Genomic DNA, 19,617 nt, shown 5'->3' with positions numbered 1-19,617 from the left:
GTGTCGCGGCTACCTCCTCCTTGGAACTCGAAAAGTGAAAGTGTCCGGAACAAACAGACGCCGAGAGGGAAACGAAAAAATCTGGAGAAAGTCATCTCTCAGTGTTAAACTGTAAAAAAATATAAACTGTGTGTAGCATACCCTTTGACCCAGTAATCATATTTCGGGGAACGAACCCGTTAGAAATTAAAGCATCAATTCATGAGGATGTTTGTGCAAGGATCATCGTTGTAGCATTATTTGTAGTGGGAAAAAAAATCCATCAGATGAGAAATAGCTGGAAAATTATTGTTCATACTTTCTTTGGAACCCTGTGCAGCTATTAAAATGAATGAGCTAGATCCACATGTATTTACCTAGGTTAAGGTACATGACTTATGTTTAAATGAAAAACGAAGTTGCAAAGAAACATGTTTAGTGGAATCTCAACTTGTTAGAAAAAAAAAAAAGGAAAAAGAAACACCTCTATATATGTTTGTGTTTGAGAATAGAAATTCTGCAGAAGGACACCCAAGGCTGTGAACATTGGATATCTCGGAGTGAAACTGCAGGCAGGGAAGGGAGAATTTTTTCTTCCTTTACACATGCTTCAGAATTTGACTTGTAAAGAGATTGTATTCATATTTGAACTTTTAATCCAATGAATGTTTTGAATCACACACAATGTCTCCTGGGAGCCTAGTCAAGTCATCCTAGGGTCCTCCCACTCTGAGGCTGGTGAAGGGGAGGAAGGGACTGTTTGATGAGTAGTTACTACTTGTGTGTGTTGTCTTACTGAATCCACATACCTTCCCATAAGGTAGCTATTAACATCCTCATTATAGATGAGAAAGCAAGGCCTCAGGAAGTTACATAACTTGTCTGATAAGCAACTGATAGAGCCAGCCTTGCGGGGGTGGGGCAGCTAGTGCCCTTTCCAGTGCCTCACAATGCCGCCTAAGCTATGCCTAAAGCTCGAGGCTGGTAGGCTCAAGAGTCCAGCAGAACGCCGCTCCCCACCCGCCCCCCCACAACACACACACACACGCACGCACGCCAGGGATCCAGTGATTTGAGGCCCAGGGCTAACCTGAGGTGGATTTCACTGCTGCCTCCAGACCCTCTGGAACAGAGAAGAGAGAGCACAGCTCTGGCCCCAGGCCAGGTGTAAAGGCTCTAGTATCCCAGCCCTCAGGAGGTCTAAAAGACCTTGCTCTGGGGAGAGTAAACATGCTCCCAGCTAAATATAGTCTTCCCAGGCCTCATAACAACTTTCTAATTCTGTCCCAGCCAGCACTATCTGCCAGCCCAGATTACAGGCACACTTCTCTTCTCCCACCAGGAACTGCTACTGTAGGTTAGTGCAGTCACTGCAGCTAAAGAGTTAAAGGGTTTATTCCAAGATCAAGGAGGGGAACCAAAGATGCAAACCCTCAAAAGGGGAAGAACTGCAAGGCAGAAATGTTCTCGCTAATCTTGGGGTGGTCCCTTCCTCTTCCAAGCCTTTGAAGTTTCCCTTTCCAGCCTGCTTCTGTGACTGAGAGCAGAATATTGGTGGGCAGACTGGGGGTACTTTGGGGATAACAGCCTTCTGAGGCTACACAAGAAGTACACACCCAAGAAACATTCATTCATAACACAGGAGCAAGCTGTTGGGCAGCAGGGGGCAGGCAGAATGGACATTTGAGGCTGTCTTCTTGAGTGGGGACCACAGCCGCCCAAGGCTGTGAGGGCCTGGGGCACTTACACCACGCACCACTGTGCCGCGGGAGGTACCAAGGAACCTCAAGTGTCTCGTTCAGTTGTTCAACCACCTGCTGACATAGGTAATGTCCTGCTAAATCTTACAGATAAGGAAGTGGTGCTTGTAAACTCCCAAAGGCCATGTTCCTTCCACTACAACACCACTCGGCCTCATATTAATCCCACTGTCTCACTGTAGATGTGCCCAGTAATTGCTTCACTCTGAGCAAGTTATGTAACTTTTCGAGCCTCTGTTTCTCCAACTGTTAAAATGTGGAGCTGGGCTCAGTGGCTCATGCTTGTAATCCCAACATTTTGGGAGGCCAGTGTGGGAGGATTGCTTAAGCCAGGAGATCAAAACCAGCCTGGGCAAAATTAGCCAGGTGTGGTGGTGCATGCCTGTAATCCCAGCTACTCAGGGGACTGAGGTGGGAGGATGGCCTGAGCCCAGGAGTTCAAGGCTGCAGTGAGCCATGATCACACCACTGCACTCCAGCCTGGTCAACAGAGCCAAGACCCTGTCTCAAATAATAATAATAATAATAATAATAATAATAATAATAATAATATGGATGGCAGTGTCAACTATCTTCGTGGCTTGTTGCAAAAGTAAAAGAGATCATTCATGTAAAGCACTAATCACAGCACCTGGGACATAGTGAGTGCCTGTGAGCAGCAACAAGCCTGATGGCTGTAACAGCAAAGCGATTGCTGTTGTGCTGTGTCATCCACCCATTGCCACCTGGACTGCAGCATTTTGATAATATTTCATAGATTGCCTTACTGTTTTACTTTCTTGTTAGATGATCCATTCATTCCAGAAGCATGTAAACACCTACCTGACTATTCTGAGTCTTAGAGAATCCAACGGTCCAGTAGGGAAGACAGAGAGGTAAATACATAAATATTAAGTTATGTGCTGAATAGCTTGTTGATTGTATGAAGTTTGCTAGGCCTGCCCTAACACCACTTGCACACAAAGTGGGTGGCTTAAACACAAATTTATTTTCTCCCTATTCTGGAGGCCAGAAGTCCAAGATCAAGGTGTCTGCAAGTTTAGTTTATTCTGCACATGGCTAGTTTCTCCTTGCCTTGGAGACAGCTTTCTTCTCCCACGTCTTCACATGGTCTTTCCTCTGTGTGGGAAGGTTTTGTCCTAATCTCTTCTTATGAGGACACCAGTCTTATTGGATTAGGGCCCACCCTACTGACTTCATTTTAACTTAATTACCTCTTTAAAGACTACCTCCTATTAGAGTCACATTCTGAGGTACTGGAGTTAGGACCTCAACATATGATTTTCGGGGAGACACAGCTCAGCCCCTAACATAGATCAGTAAGTGCTGAATAGTTCCCATTTGCCCAAGCAGTTCCACACCCACTCTCTGCCGTCCTTCGCCCTGTTCTGTGCCTCGGGAGGCTGGCTTCTGTGGCCTGCATCCACCAGCTCCTTGCCCTCTGCTTCTGGCTGGATTCCAGTTGGTACTGCCAGCGGGCTCCCTCCTGGAACATAAAGTTCTAGAACATAAAATCACAGCTCTCTCACCAGGTTCCAGCCACCGTCCCTCTCCTGCTCCTTCAAGCCTAGGCGTAGTTGGCAAGCTGTACCCCTCTGTTATTAGCCATGGGGTCTAGGCCATCCCTTGTGGCTTCCCATCACTCTGCCCACATCTTTGTGACAATGCCCGTATTTAAATAGTGCGTGGAGGTCAGGCGTGGTGGCTCACGCCTGTAATCCCAACACTTTGGGAGGCCGAGGTGGGTGGATCACTTGAGGTCAGGAGTTTGAGACCAGCCTGGCCAACATGGCGAAACCTCGTCTCTACTAAAAATAAAATAAAAATTAAAAAATAAAAAATAAAAAAAATTAGGCGGGTGTCATGGCACACACCTGTAATCCCAGCTACTTGGGAGGCTGAGGCAGGAGAATCACTTGAACCCAGGAAGTGGAGGTTGCAGTGAGCTGAGATTGCACCACTGCACTCCACCCTGAGTAACAGAGCAAGACTCCATCTCAAAAATAAATAAATAAATAGTGTGTGGGAATTTGTCAGACAAAATGAGGAAGAGCATCATTCCCAGTAGTGGAACAGCTTTGGTAAGTGAAACTCCCAGCACACTGATGAAATCATGAATGCTGCTACTCACCTATGACAGACAGCTAAAATCAGGGAGCAATTAGCTTTAAAGGGAGGAAAGCAATACAGTATATTCAATACACAGTTTAAGAATTATATCAGGCCAGCTGTGGAGGATCATGTCTGTAATCCCAGCACTTTGGGAGGCCAAGGCGGGAGGATGACTTGAGGCCAGGAGTTTGAGACTAGCCTGGCCAACATAGCGAGACCTTGTCTCTACAAAAAAAAAAAAAAAAAAAAAAAAAAAAAAGAAGAAGAAAAGAAGAGAAAGAAAAAAGTTAGCCAGTGCAGTGGCACAAGCTGGTAGTGCTAGCTACTCATGAGGCTGAGACAAGAAGATTGCTTGCGCCCAGGAGTTCGCGGCTGCAGTGAACTATGATCGTGCCACTGCACCCCAACCTGTGTGACAAAGTGAGCCCTTTTCTCTAAAAAAAGAGAGAGAGGATTATATCAGGATCTGTTAAAAAAAAAAAAAAAAGAATTGTAGGCTTCCTGAGTCTGAGGACCAGGAGGATGAAGGGCAGGGAGGGCTATTAAAGGAGGAGGTAGCCAGGCACAGCTGCTCACGCCTGTAATCCCAGCACTTTGGAAGGCCGGGGTGGGTGGATCACTTGAGGTCAGGAGTTCAAGACCAGCCTGGCCAACGTGATGAAACCCCGTCTCTACTACAAATATAAAAATTAGCCAGGCATGGTGGTAGGCACCTGCAATCCTAGCTACTCGCTACTCGGGAGGCTGAGCCAAGAGAATTGCTTGAACCCAGGAGGCGGAGGTTGCAGTGAACTGAGATCGTGCCACTGCATTCCAGTTGGGGCGACAGAGCAAGACTCCATCTCAAAAAAAAAAAAAAAAGAGGGGGAGGCAGAGTACCTTCTCTTTCCTTCCAGCTGTTGGGCATGTGCCCCTCTCCTGAGAGCTCCCCTTCAGACCCCCTTCCTAGGCTTCAAGGAACTGTCAAGAATCAGTTTAGGTGGAAAAGCTTTTCAGCCCCCAGCACACACTCAGTAAGATCGGGTGAGTGCCCAGACCTGCTCCCTCCCTTCCTATGCTTATCTCTTTCAGGGCTCTGTCTGTGTTGTAACTCTGTTTACCTGTCTGAGTCTAGCTACAGGAGCCTTTTTGAGGGCAGGAACTAGGACTTTTAGCTCTGCCTTCCCACACCCGGCCTGGTGCTTGGCCCACAGCTCTCAGAGTTTTCCAGTGAACAGCATGGATAAATAAAGCCAAGTTAGGACAAATGAGGATGCTGTCATCTCAGCCTTCCCTTCACTGCCTGTGCATACCCAGCCCTCCCTGTCTCCCAGGCCCAGCTTTCCTTTGAGGCCTTCCCCAGATACACAGATAGGGAGAGAGCTGTGGGTGAATGGAAATAATCCCCTACCTCACCATTCACTTCACATCGTGAGCATTTCCGGTCTGGCTGTCCTCTGTGCCTCACTGACAGATAGTTCTCTTTTACAGTCCTCTGGGCCTCAGCTTCATTTGTAAAGTGGGGATAATCATAGCACCTAGCAGAGGGTTTGTAGTGAGGCACCAGTGGGTTCATACCTGCTAAGTGTTTAAAACAGTGCCCGGTATATGGTAACTACTCAATAAATAGAGTGATGGTAATTTCAGACTATGCTTTACAGCAACAGTATCCTTCAATTAAATCTCACCTGAGGCTGGCTGCCATGACTCATGCCTGTAATCCAGCACTTTGGGAGGCCGAGGTGGAAGGATCGATTGAGCCCAGGAGTTTGAGAGCAGCCTGAGCAATACAGAGAGACCTTGTCTCTATTAAAAATCAAAAAATTAGCCAGGCGTGGTAGTATGTGCCCGTAGTCCCAACTACTCGGGAGGCTGAGGTGGGAGGATCGCTTGAGCCCTGGAAGTCGAGGCTGCAGTGGGCTATGATTGTGGCACTGCACTCCAGCCTGGGTGACAGAGCTGAGACTCTCTATTAAAAAAAAAAAAAAACCTCACCTAACAACATACAAGCTACTATTTTCCTTTTCTCTTGCCTTTCGTTTTTTTAAGATAGAATCTTGCTGTGTCACCCAAGCTGGAGTGCAGCGGTTAGATGGAATCTCGCTCTGTCACCCAAGCTGGAGTGCAGCGGTTAGATGGAATCTCGCTCTGTCACCCAAGATGGAGTGTAGCGGCACAATCTCGGCTCACTGCAACCTCCACCTCCTGGGTTCAAGCGATTCTCCTGCCTCAGCCTCTTGAGTAGCTGGGATTACAGGCGCTCGCCCCCATGCCCAGCTAATTTTTGTATTTCTAGTAGAGACCGGGTTTCACCATGTTGGCCAGGCTGTTCTCAAATTCCTGACCTCAAGTGATCCACCCACCTCGGCCTCCCAAAGTGCTAGGATTTACAGGCGTGAGCCACTGTGCCAAGCCTACAAACTATTTTCATTTAGCTACCCACTCTCTTCTTCACCAAACCTGGGCTTGCCCCCAGGAAGAATCCAGTTCAGGAAGAGAACTAAGTACTTTATGCCCTGGGAGGCCTATGTCACTGTGACCAGGGAAAAAAGGGCCAGCTAGGCCTGGAGCAAGAAGCTGGCCTTTTATTGTTGGAATTCAAGACCAGTTGCAATCACTCTGTGGGGTTTTGCAGCCCACCAAACCCCTTGAAGGTATACATTTCAGGGCCCGTGTGGGCCCCTCTCTTCCTGGGGAAGCCACAACAACTCGATCTTTAATATGCACGTGAATTTGCTGCGGATCTTGGAAAATGCAGTGTGACTAAGTAGGTCTGGGTTTGCATTTCTAGCAACCTTCCAGGTTGATGCCAATGTTGCGAATCTGCAGTTGGGATAACGAACCCACCCGAGTATGCCCACGACTTTCCCAGTTTTGGCACTGAAAGTTCTGCATCCAGGGAAACCAGGACAGTTGGTCGATGTATCCAAAGACCACACTTTGAATGGCAAGGTCAAAGCAAGGAAGCATGTGCTGTTTGTACTGAGTTTCATAGTTCCTCCCACTGGAGTCCCTGGAATAATCCTCTTGTCCTGATAAAGAACTGTGACTCTTTACGCTCTAGAAAGGCCACCTGACTCCAAGCCTCAGCTCTTCAGGGTAGATACTGGTTTTGGGGGGCCTGAAGCTTATCTAATCTTAGTGGCTCTCTTAAGAAAAAATTTGGCCAGGCGCAGTGGCTCACGGCCTGTAATCCCAGCAATTTGGGAGGCTGAGGTGGGTGGATCGCCTGAGGTCAGGAGTTCGAGACCAGCCTGGCCAACATGGCGAAACCCCGTCTCTACTAAAAATACAAAAATTTAGCTGGGCGTGGTGGCGGGTGCCTGTAATCCCAGCTACTCAGGACGCTGAGGCAGGAGAATCACTTGAACCCGGAAGGCGGGGGTTGCAGTGAGCTGAGATCACCCTGTTGCACTCCAGCCTGGGCAACAAGAGTGAAACTCCATCTCAAAAAAACAAAAAGAAAAGAAAAAATTTAAAATATCTTTGTTTTGCAAATTTTAGAAAACATATAACCATGTGAACAGAGTATAAATTTCCCTCTGTCTCTTTGGCCTAAGGCCAAACAGGTGCTCGCATCTTCCTTCTGGGAAAATGGTGCTGGGTGTCTCAGTGGCCAGTGACTGCCACTTCTGCAAGATGACCACCAGGTGGCAGTCGATTTACACAGCCCCCTTCACATGCCCGCCCTCTCCCGCCTGGCCACCTCCAGAAATTTCCAACTCTTCCTCCAGCTGGTGCAGCCCATTAATCCAACAAATTAATCTATGCTGTGATAATGGGCATAAGGAGTTCATGTGCTTCTCTCTCAATAGCATTTTTGCCATTTAATGGAAATGCTGAGAGATTGTTTTTAAAACCAGATAAAGAATGCTAATGGAGGCGTTCCAGGCACTCTGTTGGATCACGGATCACTTTGGTGATGTTTTTGAGCAAGTGGGCCCTTTCTGTGCTCCACAGATTGCATCTGTGCAGAGGTGCTGCATCTTAACCCCATCCCCCTGCATCCCAACCCGACCCCACCATGCTTAGTGTTTAGGTATCATCTCGGGAGCTCAGCTGCCTGGGTTCATATGCAGGTACTACCACCTCTTACTGAGGGTAGTTGTTGAGTAAGGACTTTTCATCTCTGTGTGAAACGCACGTAGTAATACTGATTTCATATAATTGTTGTGAAGGATTCGGTAAAGTACCCTAGGAGTGTCTGGCACACAATAAACACTCGATAAAGAGCTACCATCTTCATACCACACCTTGCCTGCCTCCTTCATTCTTCAGAGCAAATTCTCCTGTTTTCCCCCCAGACCCTATCTCCAACCAGTTGCTTCAAGAAAACAAAGGGAGGATTGAGACCCCAGCATGGTAATAACCAGGCAATTCTTGTGGGCACAGCGTTTTCCAGACCCATGATCGCCTTTTAAGTTGGGGCTGATCCCTGAGGACATCAAAGCATCATCAAGATAGGGAAGGGGCCCTGGCTGGACCAGACTTCAGATAGCCCAGCTCTGCATTTTTGCAGAGGATAAATCTGCAAGTATCACCTTGTGGATACCAGGAGCTCAGCACTTGCAGATGAGCAAGCAGTGTGAGGGTAGGTGGCTAAGGCAGTCATCTGGTCCAGCCTGTCCCTGCCCCTGGACCCATAGCCATCTTTAACCAGGCGTCAGCGGCTCCAGCAGAGGCTTCATCTCCTGCACTCCTTGTTAGACCTGGTAAGCATTCTCCCTCTCTTTCTCTCTCTGATTACAATCATCTCCAGTGTCATCTACACTAACAGGTAAAATGGTGTAAGGATCTCAAACTTGCTGCATATTAGAAGCACCTGGGATTTTACAATCTGATTCTCAGGCTAAATCCCAAACCAATTAAATCAGAATCTCTGGGAATGAGACCCACACATCAGAAATGATTCTAATGTACAGCAAGTTTGAGAACCAGTGTTCTAGAGCAGTGTTTCTCTAGCTTTAATGTGCATAGAAGTCACCTGAAGAGCTTGTTAAAATGCGAATTCTGATCCAGTGAGGCTGGGGCAGAGCCTGAGATTCTGTTTCTAACAAGCTCCTAGGTAATAATGAATGTTGCTGGTCCATAGACCAAGCTGTGAGTAGTCAGATTGTGGAACTGTGGTTCTCAAATTTGAGCATGTATTCAGAATGATCTGAAGGGCTTGTTAAAATGCACGCCAGTTTCAGATTCAGATCTGGAATGGGGCCTGATAATAACGCATTCCTAACAAGTTCCCAGGGAATGGCGATGCTGCTGGTCCACAGAGCACACTTTGAGCAGCAGGGGTGTAGAGGAGGCAACACAAGTTTTGGAGTCAGGCAGCCCTCAGCCTCCTTTTCTGGCCTCATGACATTCTAGCTCTGTGATCTTGGATAAGTTACTTAACCTCTTTGAACTTTATACTATCTGTAAAGTGATCGTTATTGGGCACGATCAAATGAGCTAAAACACCTAACACATTGCCAAGTGGGCTGGTCCTCAAGCTTGACGGCAGATTTAATTACCTTGGGAGCTTTTTTTAAAAAACAAACAAACAAAAAAACCATAGTTGATTTAATTGGTCTAGGGTACTGAACATCAGGACGTTTTTTCTTTAATAGAGATGAGGTCTTGCTCTGTCACCCAGGCTGGAGTGCGGTGGCTCAATTATAGCTCACTGTAATGTCAAATTCCTGACCTCAAACAATCCTCCCACTTTGGCCTCCCAAAGTGCTGGGATTACAGGCATGAACCACAAGGGCTGGCCAGGATCTATTTTTTTAATTGAGACAGGGTCTTGCTCTGTCACCCAGGCTGGAGTGCAGTGGCATGATCACAGCTCACTGCAGCCTCGACCTCCTGGGCTCAAGCGATCCTCCCACCTCACCCTCCCGTGTAGCTGGGATTACACATGTGTGCCACCAACCCAGCTATTTTTTTTTTTTTTTTTGTAGAGATGTGGGGGGTTGGGGGATGGGTCTCACTTCGTTGCCCAGGCTGGTCTTGAACTCCTGGGCTCAAGCGATCCTGCTGCCTCGACCTGTCAAAGTGCTGGGATTCTAAGTGTAAGCCACTGAGCCTGGTCTTGGCCAGGATTTTTTTTAAAGCTACTCAAGTGATTCTGTGCAGCCAGTGCTAGGTACTGGCCTGGTACCATGGTTCCCAAACTGTGGTGTGCATCAGAATCACAGGTTGCTGGGCTGCACCCCAGAGTTTCTGACTCAGTAGGTCTCGGATGGGACTGAGAATTGGCATTTGGAACAGCTTCCCAGGCAATGAATACCACGCAGAGAACCAGGGCTGGAGGATAATCCTGGTTTGCTCAGGACAGCTCATGTGGAGTGTCACCCTGTCCCAGGTGTGCCACTTTACAAGCCCCCCTGGGTCTGACTGGGAGTGGGGCCAGACCCTGATGGGTGGGGAGGCCCCTGCAGGAGTGCAGGAGGCACAGGAGTTGTCAGGGAAGAGAGAGGGTGAGGTCACTGAGCTGAAACATGGCATCAGGGGCAAGAGAGGCAGCCTTGGCAACAGTGACCCAGAGCCCAGGAGTAAGATGTGTGGCTGGAACCCCTAGGAGGCCGTTGGCTCAACACAAGGAAAAACTTCGACCTTGAGAACTGCCCTGTCTGGAAACGGCACCAGCTTCCTCTTCTGGCAGCGAGGGCCCTATCCCTGTGGCGGAGGGCGGGGTAGTCCTGCTGAGCTGGAGGAGGAGGAGGAAGGAGAGATGTATCAACTGGGGCGATCTCTGAGTTCCCTTTGAAGTCTGAAATTGCACTTCCCTGCAACCTCCAGTCTGCCTTTAATCCAGAAGCTGTTTATTTAGGGAGGTGGCCGTCTGGAGCTTTCTCAACAGACTGGCTTTCCCCATGGTGTTTCCCTTGCCTGATACAGCAAGCGGTTTACAGTCCTGGGCCAAACAGGAAGGCGACAGCGCTAGACACAGCCGGCAGGTCCGCAAGGTTGCGGTGCAGCGGTGCCGCAGGCGTCACCTCGAGAGTGCAGTCGGAGAGCGCCGCGGGTGAATGGGCCAGGCAAGGCAGGGGTACCCTAGGGATGCGACGCGGGGCTCCTGGGAACAAACCCTGCCCCAGGCCGGGAGGGAGGAGGGAGCAGGAGGGTCCAGCCCACGCCGCTGGCCACATCAGAGCACCAAGAGAACACCAACTCTTTATTACAGGAATTCCTATGAAACAGCTCCAAGAAAAAACCCACACATAGGAGGAATAAAAATAACAAAGCAACACGCAACAGACGTGGGGCTGGGGCTTCCCCCACAGTGCGCCGGGTCCTGGCGCGGGGAAGGCTCAGAGACCCGTCGGGAACTCGAGCTGGGGGACCGAGGCACTCCTCGGAGACCGCCCCCCCCCCCCTCCAGGGCCCCAGGCCTGGCGCGGGGAGCAGCGGAGGGAGCGGCCGCTCCTCGGCAGGGCCCCCCGAGCCAGCGTCCCGGCCCCGCGCGCGTTTCCAAACTTGGTCACGCTCGGCGGCGGCTGCGCGTCCCGGCCCTCCCCAAGCTCGGCGTTGCGAGTCCGGGCGGGGTGGGCGGGACGAGGTGCGATCGCCGGCTCGCCTTCGCTACGCCCTTGTGATCTTGGGGCCACTGAGGCCACCAGGGCCCGGCCAAGGAACGGATGCCACTCCCAACCTCCCAAAGCCGCGCCGAAGCCTCGTGCCTGCCCAGGCTTCCCGGCTCTCCGGAAGGTCTGCGCGCTCCCATGTGCAGGGTGGGGCCATGGGCTGGGCAGCCTCCCTCCCCGTGGCAGTGGTCAGTGCCGTGTAAGCGTTCCTAGAATCAGAGTTCTCCTCCTCAGATCACCCGCCCTTCTCAGGGGAACCCAGCAAGCCCTTCTGCCCTAGGCTCTCCCACCCAGGCTGGCGGCCTTTCCGCCTTGCTCTTTAGCCCTGCACCTGCTCAAAGGGGTCACTCCAGGACCCACCGCTGCCCACCCTCGGACAGCAGGGCTTCCAGTCCAGCTGGGGAGTCAGAGCCCCTGTGAGCCCCTACTGTGGTGTGACTCCAGAACTGGCTTTTGTCTGCTGCCAAATTAAAGACCCTGCCTCCCCATCCCTGCTGGGTGATGGGGAGCTGCTGGGAGTGAGCCCATCCCTAACAGCAGCAGCCTGATGAGGCCAGACGGGGCAGGGCAGTCGTCAGATGCTTTGCAGTAGCCCATAGCTCCTCAGAGCTGGGGGACTGGCCAGGGACCTCCCACCCAGGCTGGGTGCAGGGCTCGTGTGCTGGGCCAGCAGCCCCGGGGGAAGGCTGAGATACAAGAGGCCATGGAAGGGAGGGGCACAAGTGCCCGGAGGGAGCTGAGGAAGGGGGACCAGAAGGGAGCTGAGGAAGGGGGTTCAGGCAGAGTCTGTGACAGGAGAGACAGGGAACGGAGGGAGGCAGAGACTCCACCTTCAGGCCAAAGAGCCTCTGGTGGGGTCATCTTGCCCTTTTCCATATTCCAACTTTTATCTGCTTTCTGGATTTTTTTTTTTTTTTTAAAGGGAGGTTGGTTCCTGCATTTCCACTCTTTGACCATAGGAACGCCTGGCTACAAAAGGGGCTGTAATTGGCTGCTGCCTATAGGGGCCCCAGGTCCTTCCTCCAATTGCAAGGCAGCAACTCCGAAGTTCTAAGTCCCATGGAAAGTGGCAGTGGTTGGGCTGGACTGTGGCTGGAGGATCACTGGGCCTCGGTTTTCAAGCACCATCTGTCTGGCTGCAGCTGGGCCCTTCAGCTGGGGGCCAGTGTTGCTTTCCAGCTGCCCCCACTGGGTCAGATCATCTCTGGCAAGGAAGAGCTGCTGGCATCTGGTAGGGGAAAAAAGGGATGGGAGGAATCTTTTTCAAAGGAGCCCAATGGTCTTTCCTGGTCACTGGTTCCTGGAGAGACAATTTTGGGAGAAGTTACTAAAGACGTAAGCCCTCTCCTTTCTCCAGGGACTCGAGGTCAACCATAGAACTCTGCCTGGGTCATCCCCCCATTCAAATTCCTAGAACCATTCCAGCTTGCCCAGCTGCAGGGACTCTGGCAGCAGGAGATGGAGTGAAGGAATGGAATCCCGGGGTGAAGCAGCTGTAGGGGAGGGCTTCAACGTGGGAGGGTACCTGGCCCATTCTAATACGTCGTAGCTCAGGGGAGCTAGGCCACAGAGACCTGTAGGTGGAGAAAAGTAAACTGGGGGCAGAACTTGGTAGGACTCAGACACCAGGCTGAAGAGTTCCTAAGACTTTACTCAGAAGACTCATTCAGGCCAGGTGCAGTGGCTCACGCCTGTAATCTCAGCACTTTGGGAGGCTGAGGCGGGCCGAGGTCAGGGGTTTAAGACCAGCCTAACCAGCATGGTGAAACCCCGTCTCTACTAAAAATACAAAAATTAGCCGGGCGGGGTGGCACGTGCCTGTAATCCCAGCTACTCGGGAGGCTGAGGCAGGAGAATGGCTTGAACTTGAGAAGGGGAGGTTGCAGTGAGTGGAGATTGCACCACTGCACTCTAGCCTGGGCAACAGAGCGAGACTCCATCTCAAAAAAAAAAAAAAAAAGAAAGAAAAGAAAAAGAAAAAAAAGATTCATTCAAAGAGCACAGGAAAAATGGAACTAAAGTGGTGTTTTGGTGGTAGGATAATCAGAGTAGGTAGGGCAGTGAAGAGAACAGGGCTGTGACCTAGGTGATGAGCATCTATCAGGGTGGTAATGGAAGGAATAGAAAAGAGAATGAAAGGGGGCAGTCAGGAGGAGAGACTGAGTTGCTATCCAAGGCTGAAAAGAAAATCTTGGGTGCAGCTGGGGACACGAAGCAGCTCTGGAAGCCTAACTGCGATGGAGATTCAGATGTAGGAGCCAGATGCGCAGAAGTGTTGCTGGTGCTATAAAAGAGGGCGGAGGCACTGCCAGAGTGGGCAGTGAGAAGACTCCGAAGAGGGTCAAGGGCAGAGCAACAAGGAGAGCCAGTATTTAGGGAGTGGGCGGAGCACCAGGAGCCAGGAGAGAGGAAGGAGAACCAGGTTTCCTGGGGTCACAGGAGCCAAGGGAGGGCGGCTTCAGGACAGATCAGGTGAATACGTGTGGAAGAGCACCATAAGAACGCAGAAGACGCTAAGGCCTGAGCTGCTGGGTGACCTCCGAGTCAATCCGAGTGATGGGAAGGGCTGTCAGCCTGCAGTGGATGAAGGAGGATGGCAGGGAAGACTCAAGGACCCTTGGTGTTTAAGGGGAGGAGGAGGAGGATGTCAACTTGCAGAAGGAGCTGGAAGGGGACAAGCTGGAAGTCCTAGGACAGAAATAAATGATGAGGTGCGGGTACGGTGGCTCACACCTGTAATCCTAGCACTTTGGGAGGTCCAGGCGGGCAGGTCACCTGGGGTCAGATGTTCAAAACCAGCCTGGCCACATGGCAAAAATCCATCTCTACTAAAAATACAAAAACAAATTAGCCAGGCACGATAGTGGGTGCCTATAATCCCAGCTACTTGGGAGACTGAGGCAGGAGAATCGCTTGAACCTGAGAGGTGAAGGTTGCAATGAGCCAAGATTGTGCCACTGCACTCCAGCCTGGGCAACAGAGCGAGACTCTGTCTCAAAATAAATGAATGAATGAATGAATGAATGGATGAGCAACTTTCTGATGTAGGGGTGGTTTGGACAGGACCCATTCTCCCTGGGGACCAGTAGGAAGGAGAAGGGCGTGGAGATAGTAGCGTGGGGTGACAGTGGAGGCGATTCCCTGGCAGGCTCTATCTAGGCATTCCAGGACAGTGGGAAGTGGGCTGTGGCTCTGTGTTTGAGGAAAGCCTGAGGGGAATAGAAGGGGCTGCAGTGCCTGGTGGGAGATGTGGTAGGGGGTCAGGTGGAGTGGGTGTGGGGGCCAGCTGCCCAGGCAGAGAGGAGAGGGCACTTGTATTTACTTGTTCCCGGTTTCCCTCCATTGTGACTATCCTGAGGCAAGTGAGTATTTCTCCATGGTCTGACACAGGGCCATACCTGCCACACCATCAACTCAAGAAAGCCTTGTAGATGCTGCCCACTGGGACCAGACAAGTGGCTGGGGAAGGCCGGGCAGCTTCCCCTCTCCCATGGTAAAGGGGGGCTGGAAAAGGGACAGCTGTCTTGGCCAACTCCTGGAGGAGGCCTTGGTATTTTCTTCTTCTCCCCAAGAGGATGCACAGGAAGCGAGGAGGAGAAATGGCTTGGAGCCCTGGGGCTTCAGCAAGAAACCGCTGCCTCAGGAGGGTTTCCTCATCCTGGTGTGGCAGATCCCAGCCCACCCAACCCAAGCAGGGGGCTGGAAAGAGTTGTGTGTGTGCACAGCCGGGTTGAGACCACCTCAGTTTTTCTTGTTGTTTTTTTTTTTTTCTGAGATGAAGTTTCACTCTTGTCGCCCAGGCTGGTGTGCAATGGCGCGATCTCAGCTCACTGCCACCTCCGCCTCCCAGATTCAAGTGATTCTCCTGCCTCAGCCTCCCAAGTAGCTGGGATTACAGGCGCTTGCCACCATGCCAGGCTAATTTTTGTATTTTTAGCAGAGACAGGGTTTCACCATGTTGGCCAGGCTGGTCTCGAACTCCTGACCTCAGCTGATCCACCCACCTTGGCCTCCCAAAGTGCTGGGATTACAGGCATGGGACACCATGCCCAGCCAGTTTTTCTTAAATCGTCCTCTCAGTGTGCTATGTGTGTCCTGGACTGTCTTCTCAACTGGACTGTAAACTCTTCAAGGTCAAAGCTGATTTTGTTTTCCTGTTCTCAGCATCTGTCATAGGCAGGTGTGCTCATCTTTTGTCAAATGAATAAATAACCAAAAAAGACATGCAATGAACTAGTTCCCACGCCCGTGTCCCTGCCGCAACTATGAGGGAAGACACGTGGGGCCTGTGCTACCCAGTTGCCTGAGCCCAGCACCTCTGGACACCTGGGAGGACACATGGGGTGCATAGTGTGGGGGGCCCTGGCCTTGGGCAGTCCCTGGGTTGCTATGGCTCCAGGCCTTACCTCTTACTGTCCTTCTCGCAGGCCTTCCTCCACCTTGGGTGCCTCCTGACGCCTGCCCCGGCAGTCTTCATCTGAAAAGGAGAGGGAAGCTGCCTCATCCTCTACCCTGCAGGGCCTCGCTCAGGCACAGCCCCCAGACTGGGCAAGAGAGCTGACCCGACTCTCTCTGCCCCCTTCATTTGGGGCCCATGCAGATCCCCACAGGTAGACGATGCATGAGTCCAGGGAGAGAGGCAGCAGGACACTCAGGTGCTGGCCAGGGTCCACCACTGAGCTCTGAGACCTTGGACAAGTTCTCCCCTCGTCTTTGGGCCTCGATTTCCTCATCTATAAAATGGGATGGAAAAGCTGGACTATCTAGATGACCTCTGAGGCCCTTCCAGTCCTTGTTTCTGGATGCCTCCTGACCCTCGAATGTGGCATGAGGATCAGGGTTCAGCTGCGGGCCCAGTAGGGTCTGAGGCAGAGTCTTCTGGCCCACGTGGCCTTTGGAAGGGACTGGGTGAAAGTTGAGAAGCCTCTGGGCCCACAGACTGAAGCTGCCCAGTGCTTGGTTCTCAGGCCGAGGGTCCCCCATGGGGGCAGGCCTGTCTGCCACCTCACACCCAAAAGAATATTCCCCAGAAACAGTACCTGGCACTTCATGCTACAGGTACACATCTAGGTGGAAGTAGGGCTAGGGCCCCCTTTCAGGGGTTGCAGGAAGGGGGAGGCAATGTCGACCAAGTCAGGGGGATCCATTTCTTTGGGTCACCTGCCCACCAACCCTCAGTGTGTTCCTCCAGGGGACAGGGCGGGTGCTCCCATGAAACACCCAGGAACTCCGCTGGGAGATCACCGATCATAGAGAAGTTGGAGCTTACGACTCCCCTCCAGCCTCACCACACGCGTGGCCCTCCACATCATCCAGGAGGTTGGCTGTTGACGCGGCAGCCCCCAGCCTGCCAGGCCATTCAGGAAAACCGTCCCAGGGATGAGGGGACACTGCCCTAGTCCTCCCAGTCCCACTGACTCTCTGCCCCACCCCTCAAAGCTCTGGAGGTATCTGACACACCCACCTGACCCCCCACACCCTTAGTACTGTCCCCCAGGCTCATTTTCCTGAGGTCAGTGGTATGGCCAGGCCCTGACACTCTCGCCCAGCTTACATCTCTGGGGATGGAGAAACAGCTTCCTCCCTGTTTCCCTCTGGCGGCTGAGCCTCTGCTATCCTAGGCCCTGTTTGAGAAGCATGAATAGGAGTTCTGATAAAAAGGTGGAAAGCCGTATTTCTACTCGAGGAAGGGAGGGCCAACATGCTTGGAGTGAGGAGGACTCGTGCACCAGTTCAGCTAGAGAAATGAAGGGAAGGTTTGATATTGATGGAAGAACCACTTTTTCTCCCAAGAAGTACATAACCTCAGACCAAAAAAAAAGTTAATAGGACAACTTCTGGGCCTACAGAAGGGAGATAGGAGCTGCTGCCCTGCTCCCTAGGCCTGGTCCCTGGTTGGCAACGAGAGACGGGCAGTGGACTGGTGGCCAAGCTCATGGAGGAGAGGGGAGGAGGAAGGGAAGGCCACAGAGCCCGGTTCCACTCCCAGGGGAGGGCACAGCTGCAGGGAGTCCAACAGGGGTCTTGCTCCGTGGCCCTTGGCTTCCACCACCCCCACCAGTGCCAGGCTGGAAAGGATACGACTGATGCTTCAACAAGTGTTTCCTCTTTGACTTCCTCATTTTGGTCTTCTCTGAGAAGGCTCGGGCAAGTTCAAACAGTTTCCTCCGGGTGGCTGGGGGCAGAGAGACCTGTGAGTCATTCTCTCAGCAGCCAGCACATCAGATGGCCTCCTCCCAGGTGTGGGAAAGGCCAGGGGAGGACCAAGACCCCCCGGAGTGGGAGCAGGGGGCAGGCAAGGGTGGGAGCTGAGGAGGGAGAGGTGACAGGAATCGCAGACCCCTGAGGACGCCACCCCAGGAGCAAGAGGCTACATCCTGGGTCAGCCTGCAGGGGCAGCACAGGACACCCTGAGCCAGGCCCAGGGACTGCAGGCAGCTCAAGATCCAAGTATTCCCTCCCCAGCTGCAACACACTGCAACGCATCTTGGCTCGCTTTCCCGCCGCCACCGCCTTCCCGCCCCTCCCCTAGCCACCTCCAAAGTTGGTTCTGGGATTTCCATGACTAATCCGAGATTTTCCCTGAAGTGGAGCCTGAAAGGATCGAAGCCTCATTCACACATGGCTGTGGGTCTGTGTGGCGGGGAGGTGAGGGGGAGGGAAGGGGGCATTCAAGGCTGGTAGGACTTTGTGGAAAGAGGTCCCCCACCCCCACAGAGGCTTAGCAAGGGCCTCTCTGTGCAGTCAGCTCCGGCCAAGCCTCCTCAAGCCACAGAGAACGTGAACATGAGGATTGCGGTGAGGGCATGTGTGGCACGTTATTTTTCTGCAGACATCTGGCTCAAGAGGATTTAAAACTTAATTTGTATCTAGACTCAGCTGTAGAGGGAAGTGAGGCAGGAAGGCTGAGGGAGCCAGCCTGCGATGAAAATGTCACTGGTTCACCAAGAGTCAGCTGCATTACACATGCTGAGGGGCTCCCTCACTCCTGGGAGGCCACAGGGCCTGTCTCAGAAAAGCTGGGGAGGGAAGCGGGGCCTGAGTGGGACTCACACTTTCCCATGTGTTTCAGCTTGTCCCTGAATAAGGCATCTTCAGACACAGCGGGGTTGGCGTCGCCAGTTCCTGGAAGGAGACACCTGCTGAAGGCCGGCCACTGTGGCCAGCCATGGCCACTGTCCCAGCCCTACCCACCCATCTGAGGACAAATGCAAAGAAAGAGCAGGCTTCTTCCCTGGCCAGAAGGGAGTTTAAAGCAAGGAGGATGTGGAGTTCCAGGAGCTCCTCTTTCCCCTTGTGGACTTTGTTTCCTCCTCTCTAAAAATGGGGAGGGTTCAGCAGTCTACTGTGTGTGCGGACAGCCAGCTCGTGTGTGCTCCCAACTGTCCACGCCTCTGACCAACTCCATGTATTATGACATCACTTTGGTAGCTTGGGAGTATTTCCACTAGGGAGGTCACCAAGCACTACATATCAGGCTCCCGCTGCACCCAGAGTTGGCTGTGAAACATTCACCAGCACACCAGGGGCCTCCTGCACCCCGACATTCATGTGACAGTCAAATGAGGTGCTGGCTCAGAGCCGGCATTCACCTGTAGCAAGTCCCTTGTCCTTCCTGCCAGGTAAGCCCATCCATTGCTCCCTCCCAGCCACAGGGTTTCTGGCTATTAGACAATGAGTAGGAATAGAATGGGACTAGTCCTGGAGTCAGAACCCCACCGGCCACCCAGAGTCTCCCAGGCTTGCTCAGCATCCACTTGGGTTTTTTGCTGCCTTTCTGAAGCCCCTGCTCTCTGTCCTGCAACTTGGTTAATCCCTAGTCACCTTGCCTGCTAAGTCCCCTTTGAGTCATTCTGATCCATCTCAGCAGCCCCGGTATCTCTAGTTAATTCAGGATCAAGGACAAGAGGCTCCTGCTTAAAACTCCCAGCTGCACATCTGCTGAGCCCTAAGCTCCCAGCCTGCTGCTTATGAGTCAGTTCCACAGGATTTTCTCCCTTCAAGCTGGGATCAGCTCAGCTCCCCATCCCTCTGCTCCTCCACCCCCAACTCCACTGCATGATGCAAGGTCTATTCCAGGCAAGAGCCCTTCTCCGAGGTGGGCAGCTTGTGTACATGTGGGGCAGGGGGCACTGACTGATGAGGGGCCACTGTTCGCACACAGGCACCAGGTCATCGTTCCCAGCTGTGGCTCAACCCAGTAGTCTGCGCATCCCAGGAGC

General features: G+C 52.1%; 1 protein-coding gene across 5 annotated transcripts in view; it reads right to left on the bottom strand.

Annotated features, from left to right (window-relative positions):
* Positions 1-10,971: 10,971 nt before the first annotated feature.
* CUEDC1 (CUE domain containing 1) overlaps positions 10,972-19,617 on the bottom strand; it is a 94,208-nt gene continuing 85,562 nt past the window's right edge. The window contains exons 7-11 of one of the 5 annotated variants that reach the window (XR_008679734.2): positions 18,449-18,520; positions 17,477-17,570; positions 16,665-16,742; positions 15,802-15,872; positions 10,972-12,623 (exon numbers count right to left, since the gene is read on the bottom strand). Coding sequence is in view for 3 of the 5 variants with exons in the window: in XM_031011429.3 (XP_030867289.1) it covers positions 17,329-17,570; positions 18,449-18,520 (314 nt within the window). In the remaining 2 variants the exon portion in view is untranslated. The other 4 variants (XR_008679735.2, XM_031011431.3, XM_031011430.3 and 1 more) reach the window with 4 other exon arrangements.

Source organism: Gorilla gorilla, chromosome 4 (assembly GCF_029281585.2).
Source record: "Gorilla gorilla gorilla isolate KB3781 chromosome 4, NHGRI_mGorGor1-v2.1_pri, whole genome shotgun sequence".
In the NCBI taxonomy this organism is placed as follows: domain Eukaryota; kingdom Metazoa; phylum Chordata; class Mammalia; order Primates; family Hominidae; genus Gorilla; species Gorilla gorilla.
This window is presented reverse-complemented; position numbering and strand designations above follow the sequence as displayed.